At 45.7% G+C, this 22660-nt stretch overlaps 1 protein-coding gene across 1 annotated transcript in view; it reads right to left on the reverse strand.

The window, feature by feature from the left end:
- Positions 1–22660, reverse strand: part of ETNK1 (ethanolamine kinase 1) — a 409480-nt gene that overhangs the window by 114219 nt on the left and 272601 nt on the right. Inside the window, 1 exon segment of the mRNA XM_029600112.1 lies at positions 16894–16977. Coding sequence (XP_029455972.1) covers positions 16894–16977 — 84 coding nt within the window.

The raw sequence follows: 22660 nt of genomic DNA on the forward strand, positions 1-22660 counted from the left end.
CATGCTCCCCCCACCAAATCCACTCTTCACTCCTCCACAAGGAAACGTACCTTCTCCACAGCTGGACCATCTCAGTGGAACGCCTTACCTCCAGATCTACACCAGGAACACTGTCCTCTGACTTAAGAAAAAACTTAAGACCTGGCTATTCAAACAAGCCTTTCCTTAAAATGTTGCGGTACATTCATTGAATCACAATGTAGTTATTGTTTAAGTATATTGCTGTAATTATTATCATTCTTGTGTTCCTCCCTTCTATCTCCCTAGCTCTAGTCACCCTCCTTTACAGTAATTATCGCATAAGTATATCATTTTTGTAACCATTGTCATTTAGTTGTTCCTTCCACTCCCCTACCTCCCATATCTTCCAAGCTCTAGTAACCCTTTTCCCTTGTTAATCTCCTCCCTGCTTAATGATTAAGTTAACTTTATTACCCCTGTTCGATGTAACTCACCCATGTTCGATGTAAACCGATGTGATATGGCTTTCGTCATGAACGTCGGCATAGAAAAGAATTAAATAAATAAATTAACTGACAGATGAGAGCGAGTAGTGGTACATGGAACTTTTTCTGAAGAGAAAACAGTGATAAATGGCACCTCAAGGATTGATTCTGGAGCTATTCTGTCTAATATCTTTGTGAGCGATATAGTAGAAGAGTTAGAAGGAAAAGTTTGTCTCGTGCCGACAATATTGAGATCTGCTACCAAGTGGGGACAGCTGAAAGATTAGAGAATGAAAAGTGACCCAATGAAACTTGAGTAGTTGAAGGTTTAGTAGCTAGGATTCACTGCCAAGAAGTGCAGACTCATGCATTTGGGTGCAGAATTCCAAAGGCACTCTGTGATGGGGGAAGGGGGAATTGAGACTGATGTGCATGGACTGATAAAGAGACCTTGAGATGACAAGTATCTGATCTGAATGCAAAGCAGTGTGACAAGGCAGTGGCCAAAATCAGAAGAATGATGGGCACCATAGAGAGAGAGAGCAAATGTTGCTTACCTGATGTAACAGGTGTTCTCACAGGACAGCAGGATGTTAGTCCTCACGAATGGGTGACATTGAGGATGGAGCCCAACCACGGAAAACTTCTGTCAAAGTTTCAGGAACTTTGACTGGCCCCTACTGGGCATGCCCAGCACGGCACTAACCCTGCAGCCAGCAGGGGTCTCCCTTCAGTCTTGTTTCAAAGCTACAGGCAGTGCCGAAAAATAAAATAAAAACGAACCCAACACCGCGGGGTGGCGGGCGGGTTTCGTGAGGACTAACATCCTGCTGTCCTGTGAGAACACCTGTTACATCAGGTAAGCAACATTTGCTTTCTCACAGGACAAGCAGGATGGTTGTCCTCACAAATGGCTAAGTACCGAGCTGAGGATGTCCTAACATGCACCAAATGTACCCAACGGCGTGCAACAGGCACAACAACTGGGGTGGAATTTGGGAGAGGGTATCCGCACCCTACCGGGAAGGTGGAAGGGTGTTGGTACCTCATGTTGGAAAAAGGTTACGCAAGACAGATTGGCCGAAGATGGAATCCTATCTTCCAGCTTTGTCCAAACAATAGTGGGCTGCAAATGTATGGAGGGAACTCCAGGTTGCAGCCTTGCAGATGTCAGGAAGCGGCACCGATCGAAGGTGTGCTACTGAAGTCGCCATGGCCCTCACAGAGTGTGCTTTAACACGGTCTTGAAAAGGAATGCCAGCTTGCTGATAGCAGAAGGAGATGCAATCCGCCAACCAGGAGGAAAGAGCCTGCTTACCCACAGGTTGCCCTAACTTGTTAGGATGGAAAGAGACGAATAATTGAGTGCTCTTCCTGTGGGCAACTGTACGGTCTAGATAGAAAGCTAGAGCCCGTTTACAGTCTAGGGTATGCAGAGTCTGTTCCCCGGAGTTGGAGTGGGGCCTGGGAAAGAAGATAGGTAGTATGATGGATTGATTAATATGAAACTCCGAAACTACCTTAGGTAAAAATTTAGGGTGAGAAGCTTTAAAAAACAATTCTTCTTTAGAAGAAAAAGTAGTTAATTTGGAAAAACAGGTAAAATCTTCAGAAACACAGATGGGAGAAGTTCAAAGAGTACAAACGAACTTAATAAGATCACTGGGAGAGACTGAAGCAAGGATTGAGTTCCTAGACAATCAAAATAGGAAGTTCAACTTGAGATTGTTGAATTTCCCTAAAACACCCTTAGCACTCCCAGTGGACTTATTCAATAGTTACTTAAAGAATATTTTGAAGTATAATATTAGTAATATTCCTGTGTTATCAAAAATCTATTACCTTTATCAAACACAAACTGATAAAGAGAAAGATATACAAAATCAAAAAGATCCTGATTTAAACTTGACTGATTTCTTAGAAAAATCATATGAGGCTCGAATAGAAAGTAGAGCAACGTTATTAGTCCAGTTTACCTCTCTAAATGAGAGAGATACCGTACTAAAGTTGCATTTTAAACATCAGAAGCAAGAATTTTATGGATTCCCTATAAGGATTTACCCAGACGTTGCTCGAATGACTCAAAATAAACGGAAAAGCTTTCTATTATTAAGAAAAGAAGTGATTGATAGAGGAGCACAATTTACTCTTAAGTATCCATGTAGATGTATTGTAAGGTATAAAGATAAAAGGTATAGCTTTACTAATCCTGATCAGCTTAAGAACCATCTAGATATTGCACCCCCTAAAGATGTATTAAAGGGGGATGAAAGTATTCAAATGGAAGAGGGAAATAGATAAGTAGAGGTAAATTTTATTTCTTATGTGAAGCTCCAATATTTAAATTAGCATGGGGTTCTAAATTTCCTTAAGATTACTTGGAAAGATGGAGGCTATGATGACACTGTTTAATATTCGTAATTGAATTTACTGTTGTTGAAAAGTTCTGTAATATGTGACATTGTAGCTCTCCATGTGTTGTGTATTTAAAATATGAATAATGCAATAAAAATAAAATTAAAAAAAAAAAATTTAGGGTGAGTGCGGAGTACCGCCCGGTCCTGCAGGAGTTTAGTGTAAGGCGGATAGGTAACTAGGGCCTGTAATTCACTAACCCTGCGAGCTGAAGTGATAGCCAAAAGGAATAACACTTTCCATGTGAGATATTTTAAGTCACAGGAGTAAAGAGGTTCGAAAGGTGGTTTCATAAGGCGACCAAGAACCAGGTTAAGGTCCCAAGATGAGGCCGGAGGACGTAAAGGTGGCTTCAAATGGAGCAATCCTTTAAGAAAACGTGTAACAAGGGGTTGTACTGAAACAGGGACACCCCCCGATACCTTTATGGAAGGCGGCTACCGCACTGACATACATTCTAATGGAAGAGGTCTTTAGACTTGATTCTGATAGATGCCAGAGATAGTCCAAGAATTTAGAAATTGGACAGGAAAGGGGATCAAGGGACTGAGAAGTGCACCATGATGTATACCTTTTCCATTTGTAGGAATAAGATTTCCTTGTGGAAGGCTTTCGTGAAGCGATCAGGACACGAGAAACTGAATCCGAAAGGTTAAATGGTTGAAGGACTAACCTTTCAACATCCATGCCGTCAGGGACAAGGCTTGGAGGTTGGGATGGAGGAGGCATCCGTCGTTTTGAGTGATCAGATGCGGGTCCTTTCCCAGAGGAATGTGCCTGCGGATGGAGAGATCCTGGAGTATGGGAAACCACACTTGACGTGGCCAGTGCGGTGCTATCAGGATCATAGTTCCCCTGTCCTGACGCAGCTTCACGAGAGTCTTCGACAGAAGAGGAAGTGGAGGGAATGCATAGAGCAGACCGGTTGTCCACGTGAGGGAGAATGCATCCCTCGGCCGAGAGTGCTGGCTCCGAATGAGAGAGCAGTAATTGTCTACTTTGTGGTTCTGAGGGGACGCAAAGAGGTCTATGTGGGGATAACCCCATTTGTGAAACAGAGAGGTCGCTACCAGGGGGTCGAGTGACCACTCGTGTGGTTGGAAGACACGGCTCAGCTGGTCTGCCAATACATTGTCTACTCCCGGCAGGTAGGTGGCCCTGAGGTACATAGAGTGGGAGAGGGCTTCTGCCCAAATCTGCACAGCTTCCTGACACAGAAGGAAGGAGCCTGTGCCTCCCTGCTTGTTTATGTACCACATGGCCACCTGGTTGTCCGTCTGAATTAAGATTGTGTGGTTTGATAGGCAATCTTGAAAGGTCCTGAGAGCATATCGGATTGCTCTCAGTTCCAGGAAATTTATCTGGTGTTTGGCTTCCTCTGGTGACCAGAACCCTTGAGTTTGTAAATTGTTTACATGGGCTCCCCAACCGATGATGGAAGCGTCGGTGGTGAGGATTACTTGGGGATCTGGTGGAAGAAAAGGCAAGCCCTGTAGGAGGTTGGATTGATTTGTCCACCAGGCAAGAGACAGACGGAGTGCATCGGTGATGCGAACAATGGAGGACAGAGGCTGAACAGCTTGTGTCCATTGCAGTGTCAGAGCCCACTGCGTGATTCTCATGGCCAGACGGGCCATGGGAGTCACATAAACTGAGGAGGCCATGTGTCCCAGTAGAATGAGAAATTGGCGAGCTGTAGCTGTGGGTTGAGACTGCAGCTGGCGAGCTAGGGACACAAGGGTTTGAACCCGTGGATGAGGAAGGAAGGCTTTTACTTGTAAGGTGTCCAAGTCCACCCCAATGAAGGATAAGGTCTGTGATGGGACTAAGTAGGAGTTGTCGTAATTGACAAGAAATCCTAGAGAAAGCAGAGTTTGAATTGTTAGGGTCAGGGAGGACCGAGCTATCTGCTGGGTTGGGGCCCTGATTAACCAATCGTCCAGGTAGGGGTAGACGTGGACACCTGCCTTCCTCAGAAAGGCTGCCACTACCACGAGACATTTGGTAAAAACTCGTGGTGCGGATGCCAGGCCGAAAGGTAGCACTCGATATGGGTAGTGATTGCGGCCTACTAGGAAACGCAGATATTTGCGATGAGATTGCGTGATCGCAATGTGGGTATATGCGTCTTTGAGGTCTAGAGAGCAGAGCCAATGCCCTATTTGCAGCAGAGGGAGAAGCGAGCCCAGGGTTACCATCTTGAACTTCTCCTTGTAAAGGTACTTGTTGAGGGGCCCGTAGGTCCAAGATGGGACGAAGTCCCCCTGACTTTTTTAGGATCAGGAAGTACCTGGAGTAGAACCCTAGTCCTTTTTGTGAGGGAGGAACGGGTGCTATATGTAGGAGAAGAGAAACTTCCTGCTCTAAAAGAACAGAGTGATCGGTGAGTCTCCACGCCTGCAGGAGTGGGGAGTCGGGAGGTAGAGTCATGAAGTTGAGATGGTAACCCTGTGCAATTATCGCTATTACCCACTGATCTGTGGTGATATGATGCCACTTTTCTAGAAAGTGGCACAGCTGACCTCCTACTGGTATGGCTGGAAGAGGCGTTTGGCAAGTGCTCTCTAAATGAGAGTCAAAAACCCACCGCAGGGCCAGGTTGTGGAGCTGGTGTGGGCTTTTGTTTACGAGACTGGCGAGGTTGAGTTTTATGGTAAGACCTCGCAGGCCTAGCCTTGGTTAGTGGGGGATAATACTTCCGTGGCCGGAAGAAAGACTTTTTGGAGTCTTTTCTAAACGGCTGCTTAGAAGGCAAGTCAGGAGGAATGGATGAGAGCTGTTTAAGTGTCTCATGATGATCCTTTAGTTCAGCAACAATTTGTTGAATTTGCTCACCAAACAAGTTATCCCCTAGACAAGGCAAGTCAGAGAGCCTGTCCTGAACCTCCGGACGAAGGTCAGATGACTTGAGCCAAGCCCAGCGTCTAGCAGAGATAGCCGTAGCAGAAAGTCTGGTGGAAGCATCAAATATGTCATAAGCTGTTCTTATTTCATGCTTCCCAGCTTCAAATCCTTTATTTAGTAGGGATTGAAGCTGTGGTTGGAACTGTTCTGGTAAGGCATCTGAGAACTCCTGCATTTGTTTAAGGATGACTATTATATTGAGTCATATACAGCTGATAAGAAGCTATTCTAGAAATCAGCATGGCTCCCTGGTATACCTTCCTACCTATACTATCTAGGAATTTGTTTTCCTTAGTAGGAGGTATGGAAGAATGTGGCTTTACTCGTTTAGCTTTCTTTTGAGCTGATTCTACCACAACAGAATGATGGTCCAATTGTGGTTTCTGAAAGCCAGGTGCTGACTGCACCAGATAGGTAGAGTCAGCTTTTTTATTTACCGGAGCAACAGATCCAGGAGATTCCCAATTCTTTTTGAGAAGGTCTAGAAAAACCTGATGAATTGGAATAGAGGTGATGACCTTAGGGGCATCCAGGAATTGGAGCAATTCCATCATCTGGTGCCTGTCATCTTGTTCAGATTGAAGCTGGAAAGGGACTAACTCCGACATGTCCTTCACAAAGTTTATGAAAGAGAGGTCCTCAGGGGGAGAACGCTTTCTACTCTCCGGAGGAGAGGGTGGTGAAGGCAAATCATCGGTGTCAGTCGAGGTATCATCACCCCAAGTGTCATAAGGATCAGGTTGCTGACCCTTAGGACCATGAGCGGGCTGAATACCTGAAGGCCCCGGTTGAGGCTCCGAGAAACTCGAAGGAATCACCGGGGGCATCGAGAATGCCCTCTGTGGAATCGATGCCGGTATCGGTATCGATGCCGGTATCGAAGGAACCGGTGTCGGCATCGGAATCCTTGGTGGAGCTGATGTGCGTATCGCCCCCGAGGAATGTATCGGTGGCGAGGGACGACAAGGCACCGATGGAACTATCCCCGAAGGGGGAATTCGATACGGTGTTTCTCCACCTGATGAGAATGCTGTCGGTGATCCGGGTATTGCCGGTGGAAGGGCATTCATGAGCGCTTCCATCCGGGCAAGCAGCGGTGCCAGTGCTGCTGGAATCGGATTGGTTGACTGGTTCCACTCTCGGTGCCGGAGGAGTCTGGAACCGTAGTATCGCCTTGTCGATGGCCTCCTGGACCAGCCGGTCCAGTTCTGCCCGGAGACCTGGGGTAACAAGACCCGGCTCGACGGGCGTATGCATCCTGAAGAGCTGGAGAGCAGAGCCAATCTCCTTGCTGCAGAAGTGGAAACATGGTCCCCAAGGAAACCATCCTGAACCGCTCTTGAAGGTATTTGTTTAGGGCACGGAGGTCCAAGATAGGACATATGCCGCCGGTTTTTTTTGGGATTAGAAAGTATCAAGAGTAGAACCCCCTTCCTTGCTGTGTTCAGGGAACCAGTTCTACAGCTCTGGACTACAGTAGAAGAAAGAGTTCTGCCTCGAGGAGCACTGTGTGATGGTTTAGGCTGTGCTCCTGGACTGGTGGAAAGTCTGGGGGTACAGCAAGGAAATTTAGGTGGTAGCCTTGGGTCACTATAGACAGTACCAATCTTGTCGGTGGTGAGAGACAGAGGCACAGTTCCTGGGTGTTCCCAGAAGCGATGCAAGAGGTCAAGAAAAACCTCTTGGACAGGAACAGCCATTATCTCTTTTGGAGCATCCACAAATTTCAGTACCTCGAGCATTTTGTTTCTGGCATCCTCCTCAGATCCCAATTTAAACAGAATAGTTTCAGACATCTTCTTGACAAAGCTGGCAAAGGAGAGGTCCTCTGGAGGGGAGCAGCGCCTTTCCTCCGGGGGTGAAGGCTCAAAGAATTTCCTCAGAAGCTTGTGAGGAATGTTCATAGGAAGCATCATCCCATGGGTTATATGGGGACTCTCCTTCACCAACCAGGCCTTCACATGGAGGGAGGAACCCTAATCCAGATGGGCAGGAGGGCAGCACCGGTGGACGGTGAGGAGGACCGAGATAGGCAGCGCCGGCACAGAGAGCATCCGGGCCATTGATGGACGTCGAGGCACCGATAGACCTGAAGGTCCTGGAACTGGTTCCAGCATCAGTGGTTCCCGGACAGGGGATGAGCCATGGGCTGCATCTTCTTCCTCTGAAGAAACTGGAATCGGTATAGATACCGGGAGAGGGATCGGTGGTTGGCTGGGTGCCGACGGACCTGATGGAATGGGCACCCAATGGCAGGGCACTGATGAGTGTGTACAAACGCTCCAAGAGTGGAGCCAACATTGAGGGCGCCGGTTCCGGTGTCTGTATGAGAGCCAGCGCCAGCGGTCCAATTTCTCCTGAAAGGCCGGCATGGCCAGCGTGGCACCTGGGGTAAGGAGGCAGGCTAGGCATTACCGGAACCTCCACCGGAATCGGTGGAGGCTCTATGCCCAGCACAGATATCAGTGGGGAACGCCTCAGGGTCCCGGGTCCAGAGGAGTATGGGGCTCCTCTCCCCGGGCCCTTTTTGAAGGCAGCTCGGCCGAGGTCGATGCCGCTGCCATGTCGGTGACTATGTTTTTCTCAGTGCTCGGTCAGGTTCTTCTCCAGCGTCGAGGACTATACAGAATTTCTGGAATGGGAAGACATCTGTGACGGATGGTCACCCACTCCTCTGATCTTCTGAGATGTCAACGGAGAAGGGTCCGAAGACGATGGAATCTTTCAGCTCTTTTACTTGGAGTCAAAGGAGACATGCTCAAGGAAACAAACAAGTGCTCCATCTTCTCCAGATGGGCTCGGTGACATTTGGGGGTCATCTGTGCACAAGTTGGGCACCGATGGACATCATGGGGGTCCGCGGACACTCGGGGCACTTCCAAAAACCGGCCATGTTAGAAAATAGGGCGTTGGTCGTTTGCCGTCCGGCACCGAAAAGTACACCACCAGGAACAGTCTGCAAGAAACATGATACTGACTTACCTAAGCGTCGAAGGAAGTATGCGCGCGATGGGAGACCCTAGTGACGGGGAAAAGTCGAAGAAAACTTCGAAAAAATTTCATAAGGAAAATATTAGAGAATTCTGTCAGAGCTCCTAAAAACCGCAAGGCAACTGCTGCACAGAAAGTGAGTGAAGGGGGACCCCGTGTGGCCACAGGGTTAGGGGCATGCTGGGCTTTTCTGTACAGTTTACTGGATTGCTCAGAAATGAACGCACATTTTACTTTCAGTATCCCAGGGATTAAACTAATAGCCTCATCAACATGCATTTGCATGTGATGAGCGCTATTAGTTTTCGGGGGGGGGGGGGGGGGGGTGTTTGGCTGCGTGTTTGACACGCTAAACCCTTAGTGTATAAGGGGTAATAGATATGCGTTGAAAATGCGCAGCCAATTGCAGGGTAAACGGTGTGCTCAGCTGAATGCACCTTACTGTAAATCTGCCTGTTTGAAAGGTAAAACCTCTCATTGAGAGGCCAAAAACACACATTTATGTTGGCCTATCCAAGTGTCTAATCTCCCCACCCCAGTTTTCATGTGCTTATCTTAGTCATTAAGGGGCAATTCAACTGCATTGTAACAAAGACCACACATACTTTTTACCCTAGGGTTTTGCATCAATTCTCAAAGTGAAAGTACAATCATACTTTGAAACTTTCTACTGGTACAAAGTACATACAGTCACCTGCACGTGATTTTTCTACAGGTAGAATTTTTTTTTTTTTTTGGTTATGCTGTCTATGTTTATTGATTTGTTGATGATCATTCACTACACCACCAGAGATACTGTCCCTGTTGGTAAGCACAAGGTCCAGTATCGCCCAGTCCTGTGTGGGTTCTGTTACCGGTTGACAGAACAGTTCTCCTTGCAGAGAATCCAGGAGCTCCCTGCTTCTAGAAGATACTACAGTTGGGATGTCCCAATCAACATCTGGAAGATTAAAATTTCCCAGCAGCAGCACCTCCCCTTTCACAGCAATCCTGTGGATATCCTCCATTAAATCTCTATCCATCTCTTCTGTCTGTGATGGAGGTCTGTATATTACACCAATACAAATAGATGTTCCATTCCCTCTTTCCAGATGAATCCACAGTGCCTCCTCCTTATCTTGTAAGCCCAGCAGTGCTGTTGCTTTAATACTATATATTTTTTTTTTCAATTTAACTTTTTCGTTTATTAAACCATTCAACACATGAGTAACAGGCAGTACATAGAACCATACAAAATACTCAAGCATAGAAAACTCTTTCGGCTTCATAGTTCAATAAATTTTTTTCAAAAAGTATTCTCTAACCCCCCTCCCCCCCCCTCCCTCCCACCGCATGGCAGAATCTCACAAGGTACACAAAGCAGAGTAACACGACATTGAAAACTCCAACAGTGTGGATATACACAGGTTGAAAGTCACGCTCTAACAGAAAGTGATCCAGGCGATCAGTAGCCAGACGTCCCGAGTACATGTCAACCAGCAACATCCAAGAGCAATAAACGTATCTATCAAGACTCCATATGATGTACACAAAATGCAGAATAAAGAACATAACCAAGTAAAAATAACAAACAAAGCTTACAACATAGAGATATAATCTGTAAAGGGCTTCCAAAGTTTGTGGAAAGAGGCATGACGATGGTGCCTATCAGCTGTGAGTGAGGCCAAGTGTTTGTAGGAGTGTAACTTTACTAAAACATCTGAAAGGGCAGGCATTTGAGGGGACCGCCAATGGCGGGCAATAAGACTGCGAGCAGCTATGAACACTTGGACGCATAGTTTCTGTTGCATTTTATCTAAGGTATCGGGAAACACGTGCAATAAGGCCATCTCCATCTTGGGAGAAATAGTAATCCCGAGCATATCGCTAAGCATTTGAAAAATCCCCTCCCATAACGGCTTAATACATGAGCATAGCCACCAAACATGTTGGTATGAGCCCAATTCCCCGCAAGCTCGCCAGCATAAGTCAGATACAGTCCTGTACATTTTATGGAGCCTAACAGGAGTGAGATACCAGCGGTACATCATTTTATAGCAATTCTCTTGTAGATTAGCCGAAATAGAGCAATAGCGGGCTTGTTGCGCGATAAGTCTCCATAATTCAAGGCTAATGTTGCTACCAAGATCCTGTTCCCATTGAACAATGTGTGCGCCGATTAATGCATCAGGGGGTTGAAATAATTTATAGATTTTGGAGATAGACCCACTAAGAACATCCCCTTGAGTAAAATAAATTTCGAATAAAGATCTCCCCGTACGAATGGACTGAGTGTGGAGTGCGTTGCGTATGAAGTGTGCAATTTGTTCATATAGCAAACAATCTCTATGGTCCAAATCATACAAGGTGAATAAGTGATCCCTAGAAAGCAGAGTGCCCAACTGCAAAAGGTGACCCATCGTAGTGATTCCTTGCGCTGTCCAATGCCTCATACGGGAAGTTTGATAACCCGGGGAAAAGCTGGCATTGTACACTAAGGAAGATTGATAATAGTATTTATGAACACCCACTATTGTTTGTCGGGAGTGTGCCCATACCTTCAAAGTAATCCCCAAAGACCAAGGTATCTGTCCAATCGGTCTCCAGGTGCTGCGCGGTTGCCAGAAAATAGCAGTGAGGGCCATAGGTCCCAAAATGGCCTGCTCGATATTAACCCATTGCTTGTGGTCCACACATCGGGACAGGTCTAAGACCGCCCGTAGTTGTGCCGCATTGTAATACCAGGATAGATTCGGCACTGCCATGCCCCCCTGTAATTTGGGAAGGTAGAGCACGGATTTTGATATCCGTGGAGGCCGACGCCGCCAAATAAAGTCAAATATTCTCTTTTGCCAATTCTTTAACATCTGTGAGGAGACAAACACCGGCAGGGACGAGAATAAATATAAAAATTTCGGCAATACCGTCATCTTAGTGATGGCAATCCGGCCCAACCAAGAAAAGGCAGATTTGTTCCATCTGCTGAGGTCAGTAGTCACCTTACGTATCAGTGGAGTGTAATTGATATCGAACAAAGCAGTCAGGTTGGAAGCCAGCATAATACCCAAATATTTAATGTGCTTTTTGGCCCAGCGAAAGGGGTAGGTGGAGCCCAAGGTGCTTACCATGTGTGGGGGCAAATTGATATTAAGCAGTTCCGATTTGTCAAAGTTGACACGTAATCCCGCCACCCGGCCAAAACTGGAAAAGTTCCCTCATTACTCCCCGCAAGGAGTGCATCGGATCGGTAATAATCATAAGAATGTCGTCTGCAAACAACGAGAGTTTATAATGTTGATCCCCTATGGTGACCCCGTGAATGTCGTTCGACTCCCTCACCCGGGTAGTGAGCGGTTCAAGATATAGGGCAAATAGTAATGGGGATAATGGGCACCCTTGATGAGTGCCGCACCCTATGGGAAACACCTCGCCATAACCATTGTTAACTTTGACTCGAGCCTGTGGACGCTCATATAACCGCTGTATCCAGGTAATAAAAGTAGGCCCAAAAGCCAATTTCCGCAGGGTTTGAAACAGAAAAGGCCAGTGCACGAGGTCGAAGGCCTTCTCCACATCTAGGGATAACAGTACCGCTGGTTCCTTCTTCTCCTGCACCCACCACATGAGGTCAATTACTTTCCTGATGTTGTCGGCAGCCATGCGCTTTGGAACAAAGCCGACCTGATCGGTATGCACTAAGTCAGGGAGACAGGTGTTTAGACGCAGCGCCAGCACTCGGGCCAATATCTTAAGGTCGACATTTATTAAAGATATAGGTCGGTATGAGCTACAATGGATAGGATCCCTGCCCGGTTTGGGTAGTACTGTAATTCCCGCTACATTGGCCTGTTGATGTATAGAGCCCCCCGCCTGAAGGCTGTTAAAATAGGCCGCCAAGGGCTCGGCGACCGTGTCTATGCATTTTTTGTAGTATGCCCCCGACAGACCATCCAGCCCTGGTGATTTATTTGGTTTAAGAGAGCGAATTACTGCCTCAACTTCATCTATCGATATAGGAGCATCAAGTCTACGTCTCTGATCCTCAGTAAGACAGGGCATGGACACTGTGGCCAAATAGTCCTCTATATCAGAGAGGGAAATAGAGCTCTCAGCCGAGTACAGCTGTTCGTAGAAGCTGGCAAAAGCTTCCCTAATCCCCCCGGAATCCGTGACAAGGGCACCCATAGAATGTTTGATCTTAGTGATAGTGGTCTGGGATATTTTCGCTTTTAATTGACGTGCCAAAAGCTTTCCCGCCTTGTCCCCCCCTTCATAGTATATTTGTTTAGTCATATCCATGGCGTAAAGAAGCTGTTGGTTGTCAAGTTGTTGTAATTGTGTTTTGAGGGCCAAAATCTTATGGTAACACTTCTGGGATTGATGCTGCATGTGCGCATTAGTAAGCTGACTAAGTTGAGCCAGGAGCTCGGTTCTGGCTTGGGTTTTCTGCCGCTTACATGCGGCGGCCCTCGCTATGAAAAGACCTCTAACTACGGCTTTAGAGCAGTCCCAGCGAATACTCGGGGAGATATCAGGGCTGTCATTGTTGATAAAGTACTCCTGCAATTGGGACTCCAGGACTCTAGAGAAATCCATGAAGTAAGGACTCATTCAATTTCCAAAATCTGGAACCCATATCGCAGTCTCCCATATTAATATCTAAACTAATTGGGGCGTGATCGGACCAGGTGATTGGTTCGATATCAGGATATGTAACACGATTGCTCACTCGTTTGTCTACCAGAAAGTAATCAATTCTCGAGTAACTATCATGTGGTGAGGAGTAAAAAGTGTAGGAGCGGGAATGTGGATATCTATTTCTCCAGACATCTACCAGCTGCCAATCACGCAAAATATCCTGTAAGTGAGACCGAGGGACCTGAAGGGTCGCCCCCTGGGACTTCGAGTTATCTAACTCCCAATTTATAGTCAAATTAAAATCCCCCCCCCCCCCAACAAGGGATCCTTCAGCATGCTGCAAAAGTAGGTCCTGCAGTGTCTGAAAGAAGGCCCTATGTTCCGTATTTGGGGCATAGAGGGAGACAAGTGTATAGGTTTGAGAACCCACTCGTATTTTGAGTAATAGGTATCTACCAGCCGGATCCTCCACATGTGACAAAACGTCAAAAATGAGTTTGGACGAGAGCAGTATTCCCGTTCCAGTATATTTATGCTTGGCACAGCTGGCAGCTGCGTACACATGTGGAAACTCCCTGTTGCCCAGCAAATGAGCATGTCTACGTTTAAGGTGGGTCTCTTGTATAAATGCGGTGTCCGCCTTAAGATAAACAAGCTCTTTCCGTAGAAGAAAGCGCTTTTTATAGGTATTGAGGCCCTTTACGTTTAAAGATATTATTTTAACCATAGATTAATTAGTGATGAGATGTATCAATAACAGTACCTCAGAGACGGGGACAGTACGGACAACAGACAATATGAGCAAGAAGCATGACCCCTCGATACCCAGACCCCCTGCCCCACGAGCCTTGAAGTAAGGTGAAAATATTGGTACCCTTGTGTGTAGACTAGTAACAAAGAAAAGAACCCCTGCCATAAATCCCCCCCCCCCCCCCCCATACTATGGAGGTTCGCTGCATGCTAGCGAACCAGAAACAGGGGAATGCCGTGCACTCAATGCAAGCCCCCATCAGAGACCACCCCTCCCCCCCCCCGTTCAATATAAACATTCCCAAACATTAACCTCTGAAACTTATAACGACATATAACCATAAACATGCAATGAGCTGTCGCTCCCTTTAAGACCATAAACCTGGTCGTCGCTAGGCCATATAGCTCGATCCTCTCAGCCAGCACTAAAGGTAAGAAAGAAGGGAATATCCCTCACAGCACATTGAGTCCATTCTCAACCCAGTCCCTTCGGCGTAACCTCGGCCTGCGATTGTTGCCTGCGTAGTCTGCCCCGTTCGGGTGCCGGCCGTCACCATTTTGAAGCTCTGGTGGGCCCAGGCCCTGGTTGCCTCTGTATCGCTGCCAAAAATGGTGCATCCAATCCAGCCTGCTTGAAGCTCTCCACGGCATCAGAGATACTCTTAATCCGGTAAGTTACACCCTTGCGCTGGAATATGAGGGCGAACGGAAACGCCCAGCGATACCTGATTTCTTCATTCTGAAGAGCCGTAGTTACTTCCCGGAGCTGGTAACGCTTCTGCAGGGTTATTGGTGCGAGGTCATTAAATACAGAGATTTCCAAGTTCTGCCATTTTACCACATTCTGCGCACGAGCCGCCGTCAGTACTTCCTCTTTAACGCGAAAGTGATGGAATTTTAAAATAATATCCCGAGGCCGTCCATCTGTTCTAGGACCCAGCACCCTATGTGCTCGTTCGAGGTCCACCTCGGGGGCGCCCTGATCCCCTTCTGAAGTTGGCTTATGGGTAGTTAAAATGTGCTGGCAGATGGCTACAGCTGTGGCCATACAGTCAGTGTATAAATCAGACTCCGGGACACCTCTCAGGCGGAGGTTCGCCCTCCTCGATCTATTTTCTAAATCCTCTACCTTCTCGGAGAGCATTTCCACATCTGAGGCCACCCGGGTAGTTTGGGCGGAGAGAGAGTCCGTTAGTACCTCCTGGCCATCCAGAAGACCATCTATGTCATCTACCCGGCGTCCCAGTGCATTCAAGTCCTCCCGGACATTTGCAATTGAGGCCACAATATCCGCTTTGTGGGCCTTGAGGTCTGCTCTCAGCTCAATAAACCAGGTCCTCATTTCGGTGCGTGTAGGGAACTCAGACGGCGGCTCTGAAATTGCTAGCACTGCCGCTGCACCAGGTGCCGCAACGCTGAGGCCAGCAACAGGGTCCTCGTGGACTGGGGCCGCCGCGGCCTGTTCTTCACTCTCCGGGAGAAGTTCCTCCGCAAGTTTGCTGAACGCAAACTGTTTTAAATCCGCCGTTTTTTTTTCGTGCTGCCATCGCGCACTGCACCGGCAACCCGGCCCGTTATTTTAGCGCTTCAGGGACCGCAACTGCTGCTGAAAAAGTCGTTGTTAATCAGGGGTGAGGAGGAGCAAGCTATTCAGGCGACCATCTTGTTGAGCTGCTCTCTAGCGCCCCCTCTACAGGTAGAATTTAACTGGAAAAGTATGCATAAATATTTCAAACTATTCTATGCATGTACTTCTCCCATGACAAACACTCCTAAAAACGCCTCCACTCAATGTAGCTAAAGTACATGAATTGCAAGCTTTAACTACATTGAAGGAAGGGCAATTTTTAGGAAGCCAATTAACACGAGTAAAATGTTTTTTACTTGCATATATCACTTTGAAAATGGATTTCCCTGCCCATTTACTGTGCACTATTATATTTTATGTTATGGCAATAAGCTTTAATAATACTGCAAATAAAAAATAAATACCTTACAACACATAAGGCAATTTCTTTTTTTTTTTTAATTTATATTTTATTAATCACATAAACCATTACAAGCATTAAAATATCTTGATTTGAAATACAGAGAAAGTTAGCACATTTCAAATATTCTAATCAGAATAATCAAAATTAATAATAAACAGATGAAATAATTAAATTAACTTCTCTTATTAGTCCTCAAAATTGGGACCTCTACCCAACTGCAAGAAAAGCTTTACAGCATAATCAAAAGGAAAACCTACAGTACAATACGAGGAGCTCTTTAATATTCATACGGGATTGGTACCAGTATTGAGCCTATTCTGTAATAATTGGTGAAGAACATTTTACAGGAATAATCTTATTTGACAGAAACAGAGAGCTGGTTGGGAGTAAAGAAAAAATGTTTAAGACCTTGATGTCTTACTATACACTTACAAGGGAAATTAAGTAAATATGAAGCTCCCAGCTCAATCACTCTAGGTTTTAGTATCAGAAATTGTCTTCTTTTTAGTTACTCTAGATAAATCAGGAAAAACACTGATCTTTAGATTTAGAAAAGTAACAGAAGAATTTCTAAAATACATTTTGAGTATCCACTGTTTATCTTCCTCTAAAAGAAAAGATATCACCAGGATTGCTGGAGTAACTTGCTTCTCTAATGAGGTCTCTAAGATCTCAGAAACATTTAATAAAGAGGGATCATTTGGTAAACAGGGATAAGGGTAATTTCTTAATCAGCAACTTCTTTTAAAGATGAGCACAGGAGCCGGTTTATATTTTACCTGCAAATTCATTGAAATGGTTTCCAATGTCATAAGCCTGGTAGTTGTAGCCTGAATATTCATAATCAATAAACTGTACATCGCCTACATAAGAAAATAAAAACAGAGGCATAAGAGCATATACAGAAGATACACATTCTTCTATGCTATCTATAAATACAAACATTGAGGTAATCACTTAAACAAGATAATCCATGCTAAGGCAGTGAATTTTTTGGCATGAACTTAACATAGGATTAAGACAATATACTCAGATCAACAATTTATTTTGCAAAAAAAAGCTGGCCAGTGTGATTTTAGAAACTGCAAAGATGTTTAAACTGTCATGTTTAGTTCTAATGTTCTTAAAATGAAAGAAATTTATCAATACATTTTACCACCTTAAAATGTAATAGTCATCAAAATATCATGTAGTACAATGCTGGAAATTAGGATCTTTATAATTAGCTGATAAGCCGCATGTTACACTTTCTATATACCAATGTTTCACTTTTTAACTACTATGTAGTAAAAACATGTATAACTCCTGCTATACTATTACCAAATAATCTATAAATGAATGCTGATAGTACAACAGAAATAATTTTATAAAAATCAGTTAAGTTAACTCACAAATATTTTGGGGGTTTGGCTGCAATACTCAAATATATAGATAAATAAATATGAACCAAGTCATTGTATGTTTGCATTCTATCAACAGGACTATTTTATCCAGACTTCTAAAAGTAGAAATTTTCAGAGAGTCAATACCCAATGTTGTTTGGAACATATTTGCATTCACAAAAGGTTTTAAATCTTTGTATGCTTTAAAATTTGCAGTAATTAAATATTACTGATTAGTAGGGATGTGAATCGTTTTTTGACAATTTAAAAAAATAGTCAGATATATTTTAAAATAGTCAAAAATCATTAGAGCCGCGATACAATAGCAATTCCCCAGATTTATCGTCAAAAAATCGTAAATTGGGGGAGGGCGGGAAACCGGCACACCAAAACAACCATAAAACCCACCCCGACCCTTTAAAACAAATCCCCCACCCTCCCGAACCCCCCCAAAATGTTTTAAATTACCTGGGGTCCAGTGGGGGGGTCCCGGCACGATCTCCCGCTCTCGGGCCACGGCTGCGTTAATAGAAATGGCGTCGGTGGCCCTTTGCCCTTACCATATGACAGAGCAAAGGTAGCGCCGGCGCCATTTTGGTTCCTGTCACCCGACGTTATGAGTGCAGGACATCGGACCCCCGCTGGACACCCAGGGACTTTTGGCCAGCTTGGGGGGGCCTCCTGACCCCCACAAGACTTGCCAAAAGTCCAGCGGGGGTCCGGGAGCGACCACCTGCACTCGGGCTGTATTGCAATATTCAAAATGGCGCCACCTTTGCCCTCACTATGTCATACGACCCGTATGACATAGTGAGGGCAAAAGTAGCGCAGGAGCCATTTTGAATATTGGCAATACGGCCCGAGTGCAGGAGGTCGGGAGGGTGGGGGATTTATTTTAAAGGGTCGGGGTGGGTTTTAGGGTTGTTTTGGTGTGCCGGTTTTCCCGCCGATTTACGATTTGACGATTTAACAAAAAAAACCATGACGATCAGATTTCCCCCCCCCCCCCCCAGCCAAAATCGATCGTTAAGACGATCGATCACACGATTCACATCCCTACTGATTAGTACATATTCCTCTAATATTCTATGAAGATAAACAAAATAATCAAGACTTATTACCTAAAACTAGTTTTGGATTTAAGTTATCCTGGTTTACATGTTTCCTACATGTATACTACAATCAGGTTAAGGTAAAAGTTTAACCACAGTCCATAGAACAAAACAAGCATTTTAAAGAACAGGCTCAGAACATTCTATCATTCATGCTGCTCTTAACCATGGACTTGAATTGCTTCCAAAGTCTGCTGTTATAAAAACTGTAAAATCAATATAGTAGAATAGTCTTCACATCAGCAAAATTAAACCTTTTTTGGCAAAGGACCAATATCTAATATTTTCCTTCAGTCCCTGTCCCCTAGTCCCAAAGAGAACATACTGCTGAATGCTATCCCCTCCTGTGCTTCTGCCTCTCTGCCACCATCACTCAGACTCCAATCCCAGACAACCCAAGTTTGTACTGCAGACAGGAGGGACAGTGCTTTATCCATTTATCATTGGAACTTGATGCCCCCCTATATTCGACTTGAGCCTTGCACCAAGACCTTCAAAAAGAAATTAAAAACCTGGCTCTTTAAACAGGCATTCTCATCACACTCCACACTCCTACCCCCTCCACTATACGTATTCCTCCTTTTGTGTTAATTCTATGTTTTCTTAAACCAGACACTTGTTCCTCTAACATCTCCCCGTTTACCTATCCGCTCTTCTCTATCCTTTTCTCTTAGCCTCTTTTATCTAATCAGTTATTTGTTATAATGTAACTTTTTTCTCCCGATTGCTCTTCCTCTTCTTCCCTTTTGTTTTATGTAAACCGATGTGATGTCTATACGAACTTCGGTATATAAAAGTGTTTAAATAAATAAATAATGTCGGTGGTCAGCATAGTACTCAGATGGCTAAAGCTATAGCATGAAAGCTTGGCTCTCCTGCACAAGAGGCAAGCCTCTTAATTGAAAGGAGGCTCTGGAATGAGGGATCGTGGGATAAGTCTGAAAGAGGGAAGGACTCAGGAGTAAAGCAAGTTCCCTTAGTGTAAACTGTTTTCTATAGATAAAAAGATGAATTAGCCATTATATGAGGGTGACATCATCCAGCGGCACTGAAAAGTCTCGTCTCTTCAAGATAGTAGTAGGGTTTTGAGCTCAGCTTGTATGGGCATTCCCACGTGGGCACTGCTTTGTAAGCCTCTTCAATCTATAGTAGAGCTAAATCTAGCTATGTAGTTGATTCTCCGGGGGGGGGAGCGAGTATTAAATCATCCTGTTTACAGAAAAAACTTTTACGGTAAGCAAACTTGCTTTTTTCATCAATAAATACACTGAATTAACCATTACATGGTGGCATTCCCAAGCAGAGGGTATCAGTACAGTGTTTACTGAATGAGCAACTCAAACTCTACCATGGAAAGTGGACTACTGCAAGAATAGGTTACAGAAGACTGCCTGTCTAAATTTACTGTTCGTTCTTGAGAAGTTGTCGAGACAATAATGGGATGTAAAGATGTGAACTGATGACCAAGTTGCAGCTTTGCATATCTCTTCGAGAAGTACTTATCACAGATGAACAATACAGGCCCCAGTGAAGGTAGCAGATAGGGAAGCAGGTCAGTAGGATTACATGGATGGCTGTTGCCGTATGTCCTAGAACCATTAGCAGGGCTTTGGCAGTTGAGTATGGACAATAGCTTTTAGATAAGCAATTTCATGACATTCACTCTTTCAGAAGGGAGGAATAATCTCTCTCTTGTGAATCTATCCATCCCCTGATGGATTGATGTGTTTGAGAGGGGACTAGATTTTGATTTCTCAAAATTGACTAGAAAGCACAATTGTTGTAAAAGAGAAATTGTCTTGTGCAGGGAACAGAGTACTAAACTCCTGAGATGAAAGACTAGCCAGTCACCCAGATATGGGAAGACCTAAATTCTTTGAGGATTTAGATGTGCTGCTACAACTGTGAGGCATTTCATAAAGATTCTTGGAGGTCAAATGGGAGTACTTTGTACTGATGGTGGGAAGAATCCAACTGAAAATGAAGGTAGCGCTATTAAGAAGGTTGGATGGCTATGTAAATATATGCATCCTTCAGGTCCAGAGCACACATCCATTTGTCCTCTCTGTAAGGAAGGATCGTGCTGAGGGAATTTAATGTTGGGATTACTACCTGATAATCCCCTTTTCCTTAGTGTAGACAGATGGACTCAGAACAAATGGGATAGTATCCGCCTGCTAGCAGTTGGAGACTGATCTGACGTCAGCATGGGGGCGTATATATCCCCACAGGAAGCGTAGCTATTCAGTAATATTCCTTGCAAAAGCTGTTATAGATGTGTGTACTGACGCTCAGTTAAAAAGTGAAACAGGATTCCCCTGACCGATTGATAGTAGCTGGAGACCGCCAGCATTCCCAACCGGAAGGCGTGGACACCTGGTAGAGTGTACGCTCTTATGGAAACAGATGACATGGCTTACCTTGAATCGGTGATACCCATGTACGCAGGCAGCTGGGCGGGATGCTGAGTCCATCTGTCTACACTAAGGAAAAGGGGATTATCAGGTAGTAATCCCAACATTTCCTGGCGTGTAGCCAGATGGACTCAGAACAAATGAGATGTACAAAAGCTTTACTCCTAGCCTGGGCGGGAGGCTGCCTGAGGCCCATGGAGTACCGCCCTCGAAAATGCCGAGTCCTCCCTGGCCTGGACATCCAGACGATAGAACATGGAGAAGGTATGGAGGGAAGACCACGTCGCCGCTTTACAGATTTCCGCAGGCGATAGCATCCTGGATTCTGCCCAAGATGCTGCTTGTGCCCTGGTAGAATGAGCCTTGACTTGTAGAGGCGGAGACTTCCCGGCCTCCACGTACGCTGCTCTGACAACTTCTTTAATCCAGCGGGCGATGGTGGGCCGCAAGGCCGCTTCACCTAGCTTCATCCCGCTGTACAGGACGAACAGATGGTCCGTCTTTCGTAGGTCTTGTGTAAGTTCCAAATATCTGGGCAGCAATCTGCCAATGTCGAGATGGCGTAATTAACGCCCTTCTTCAGATTTCTTCAGACCCACCGTGGTAGGCAAGGATATGGTTTGATTAAGATGAAACTGTGAAACCACCTTAGGCAAAAAGGAGGGAACCGTACGAAGATGAGAAAGGGATCACGGCAGGACAATGCTTGTAGCTCTGAGATGCGGCGGGCTGAACATACAGCCAGCAAGAACACCATCTTCAAGGTTAGAGAACGAAGAGACAGGCCCCGAAGGGGTCTGAAGGTGGATCCCGCGAGGAAATCCAAAACAAGGTTGAGGTTCCACAAAGGTACAGGCCACTTCAGTGGCGGACGAATATGCTTGACTCCCTGCAGGAAGCGAGAAACATCCGGGTGCTTGGCGATGGTCTTGCCATCCCTCCTGGGACCATAGCAAGACAGCGCAGCCACCTGAACCTTGATGGAGAGACCCTTCTGAAGTCCATCCTGCAGGAAATCCAACACAATAGGGATTGTGGTTGCATGTGGATTGGTGCCGTGAGTGTCGCACCATGCTTCAAATACTCTCCAGATCCGGATGTATGTGAGGGATGTGGAAAACTTGCGAGCTCGGAGGAGGGTATCAATCACAGGCTCCGAGTAACCCCTCTTCTTTAATCTAGCCCTCTCAAGGGCCATACCGTAAGAGAGAATTGAGCCGGATCCTCGTGAAGAATGGGACCTTGAGGTAGAAGGTCCCGGAGAGGAGGCAGGGGAAGGGGCTCTCCTGCCAGTAGCCTTCTCATGTCCGCGTACCAGGGTCTTCTTGGCCAGTCTGGCACCACTAGAAGAACTAGGCCCCGGTGTCTCTGAATCTTGCGGATGACAGCGCCTAGCAGAGGCCACGGAGGAAAGGCGTACAGTAGAGTCCCTGGAGGCCAAGGCTGAACCAGGGCATCGATTCCGTGTGAGAACGGGTCGCGCTTGCAGCTGAAGTATCTGGGTCCTAGAGCGTTGGACTTGTCCGCCAGTAAATCCATGTCCGGAATTCCCCAATGATCCACAATCATCTGCAAAGCCGTGGGTGAGAGCCGCCACTCTCCCGGATTTAGGCTTTCTCTGCTGAGGAAGTCCGCCGT

This window comes from Rhinatrema bivittatum, chromosome 4, assembly GCF_901001135.1.
Source record: "Rhinatrema bivittatum chromosome 4, aRhiBiv1.1, whole genome shotgun sequence".
Lineage (NCBI taxonomy): Eukaryota > Metazoa > Chordata > Amphibia > Gymnophiona > Rhinatrematidae > Rhinatrema > Rhinatrema bivittatum.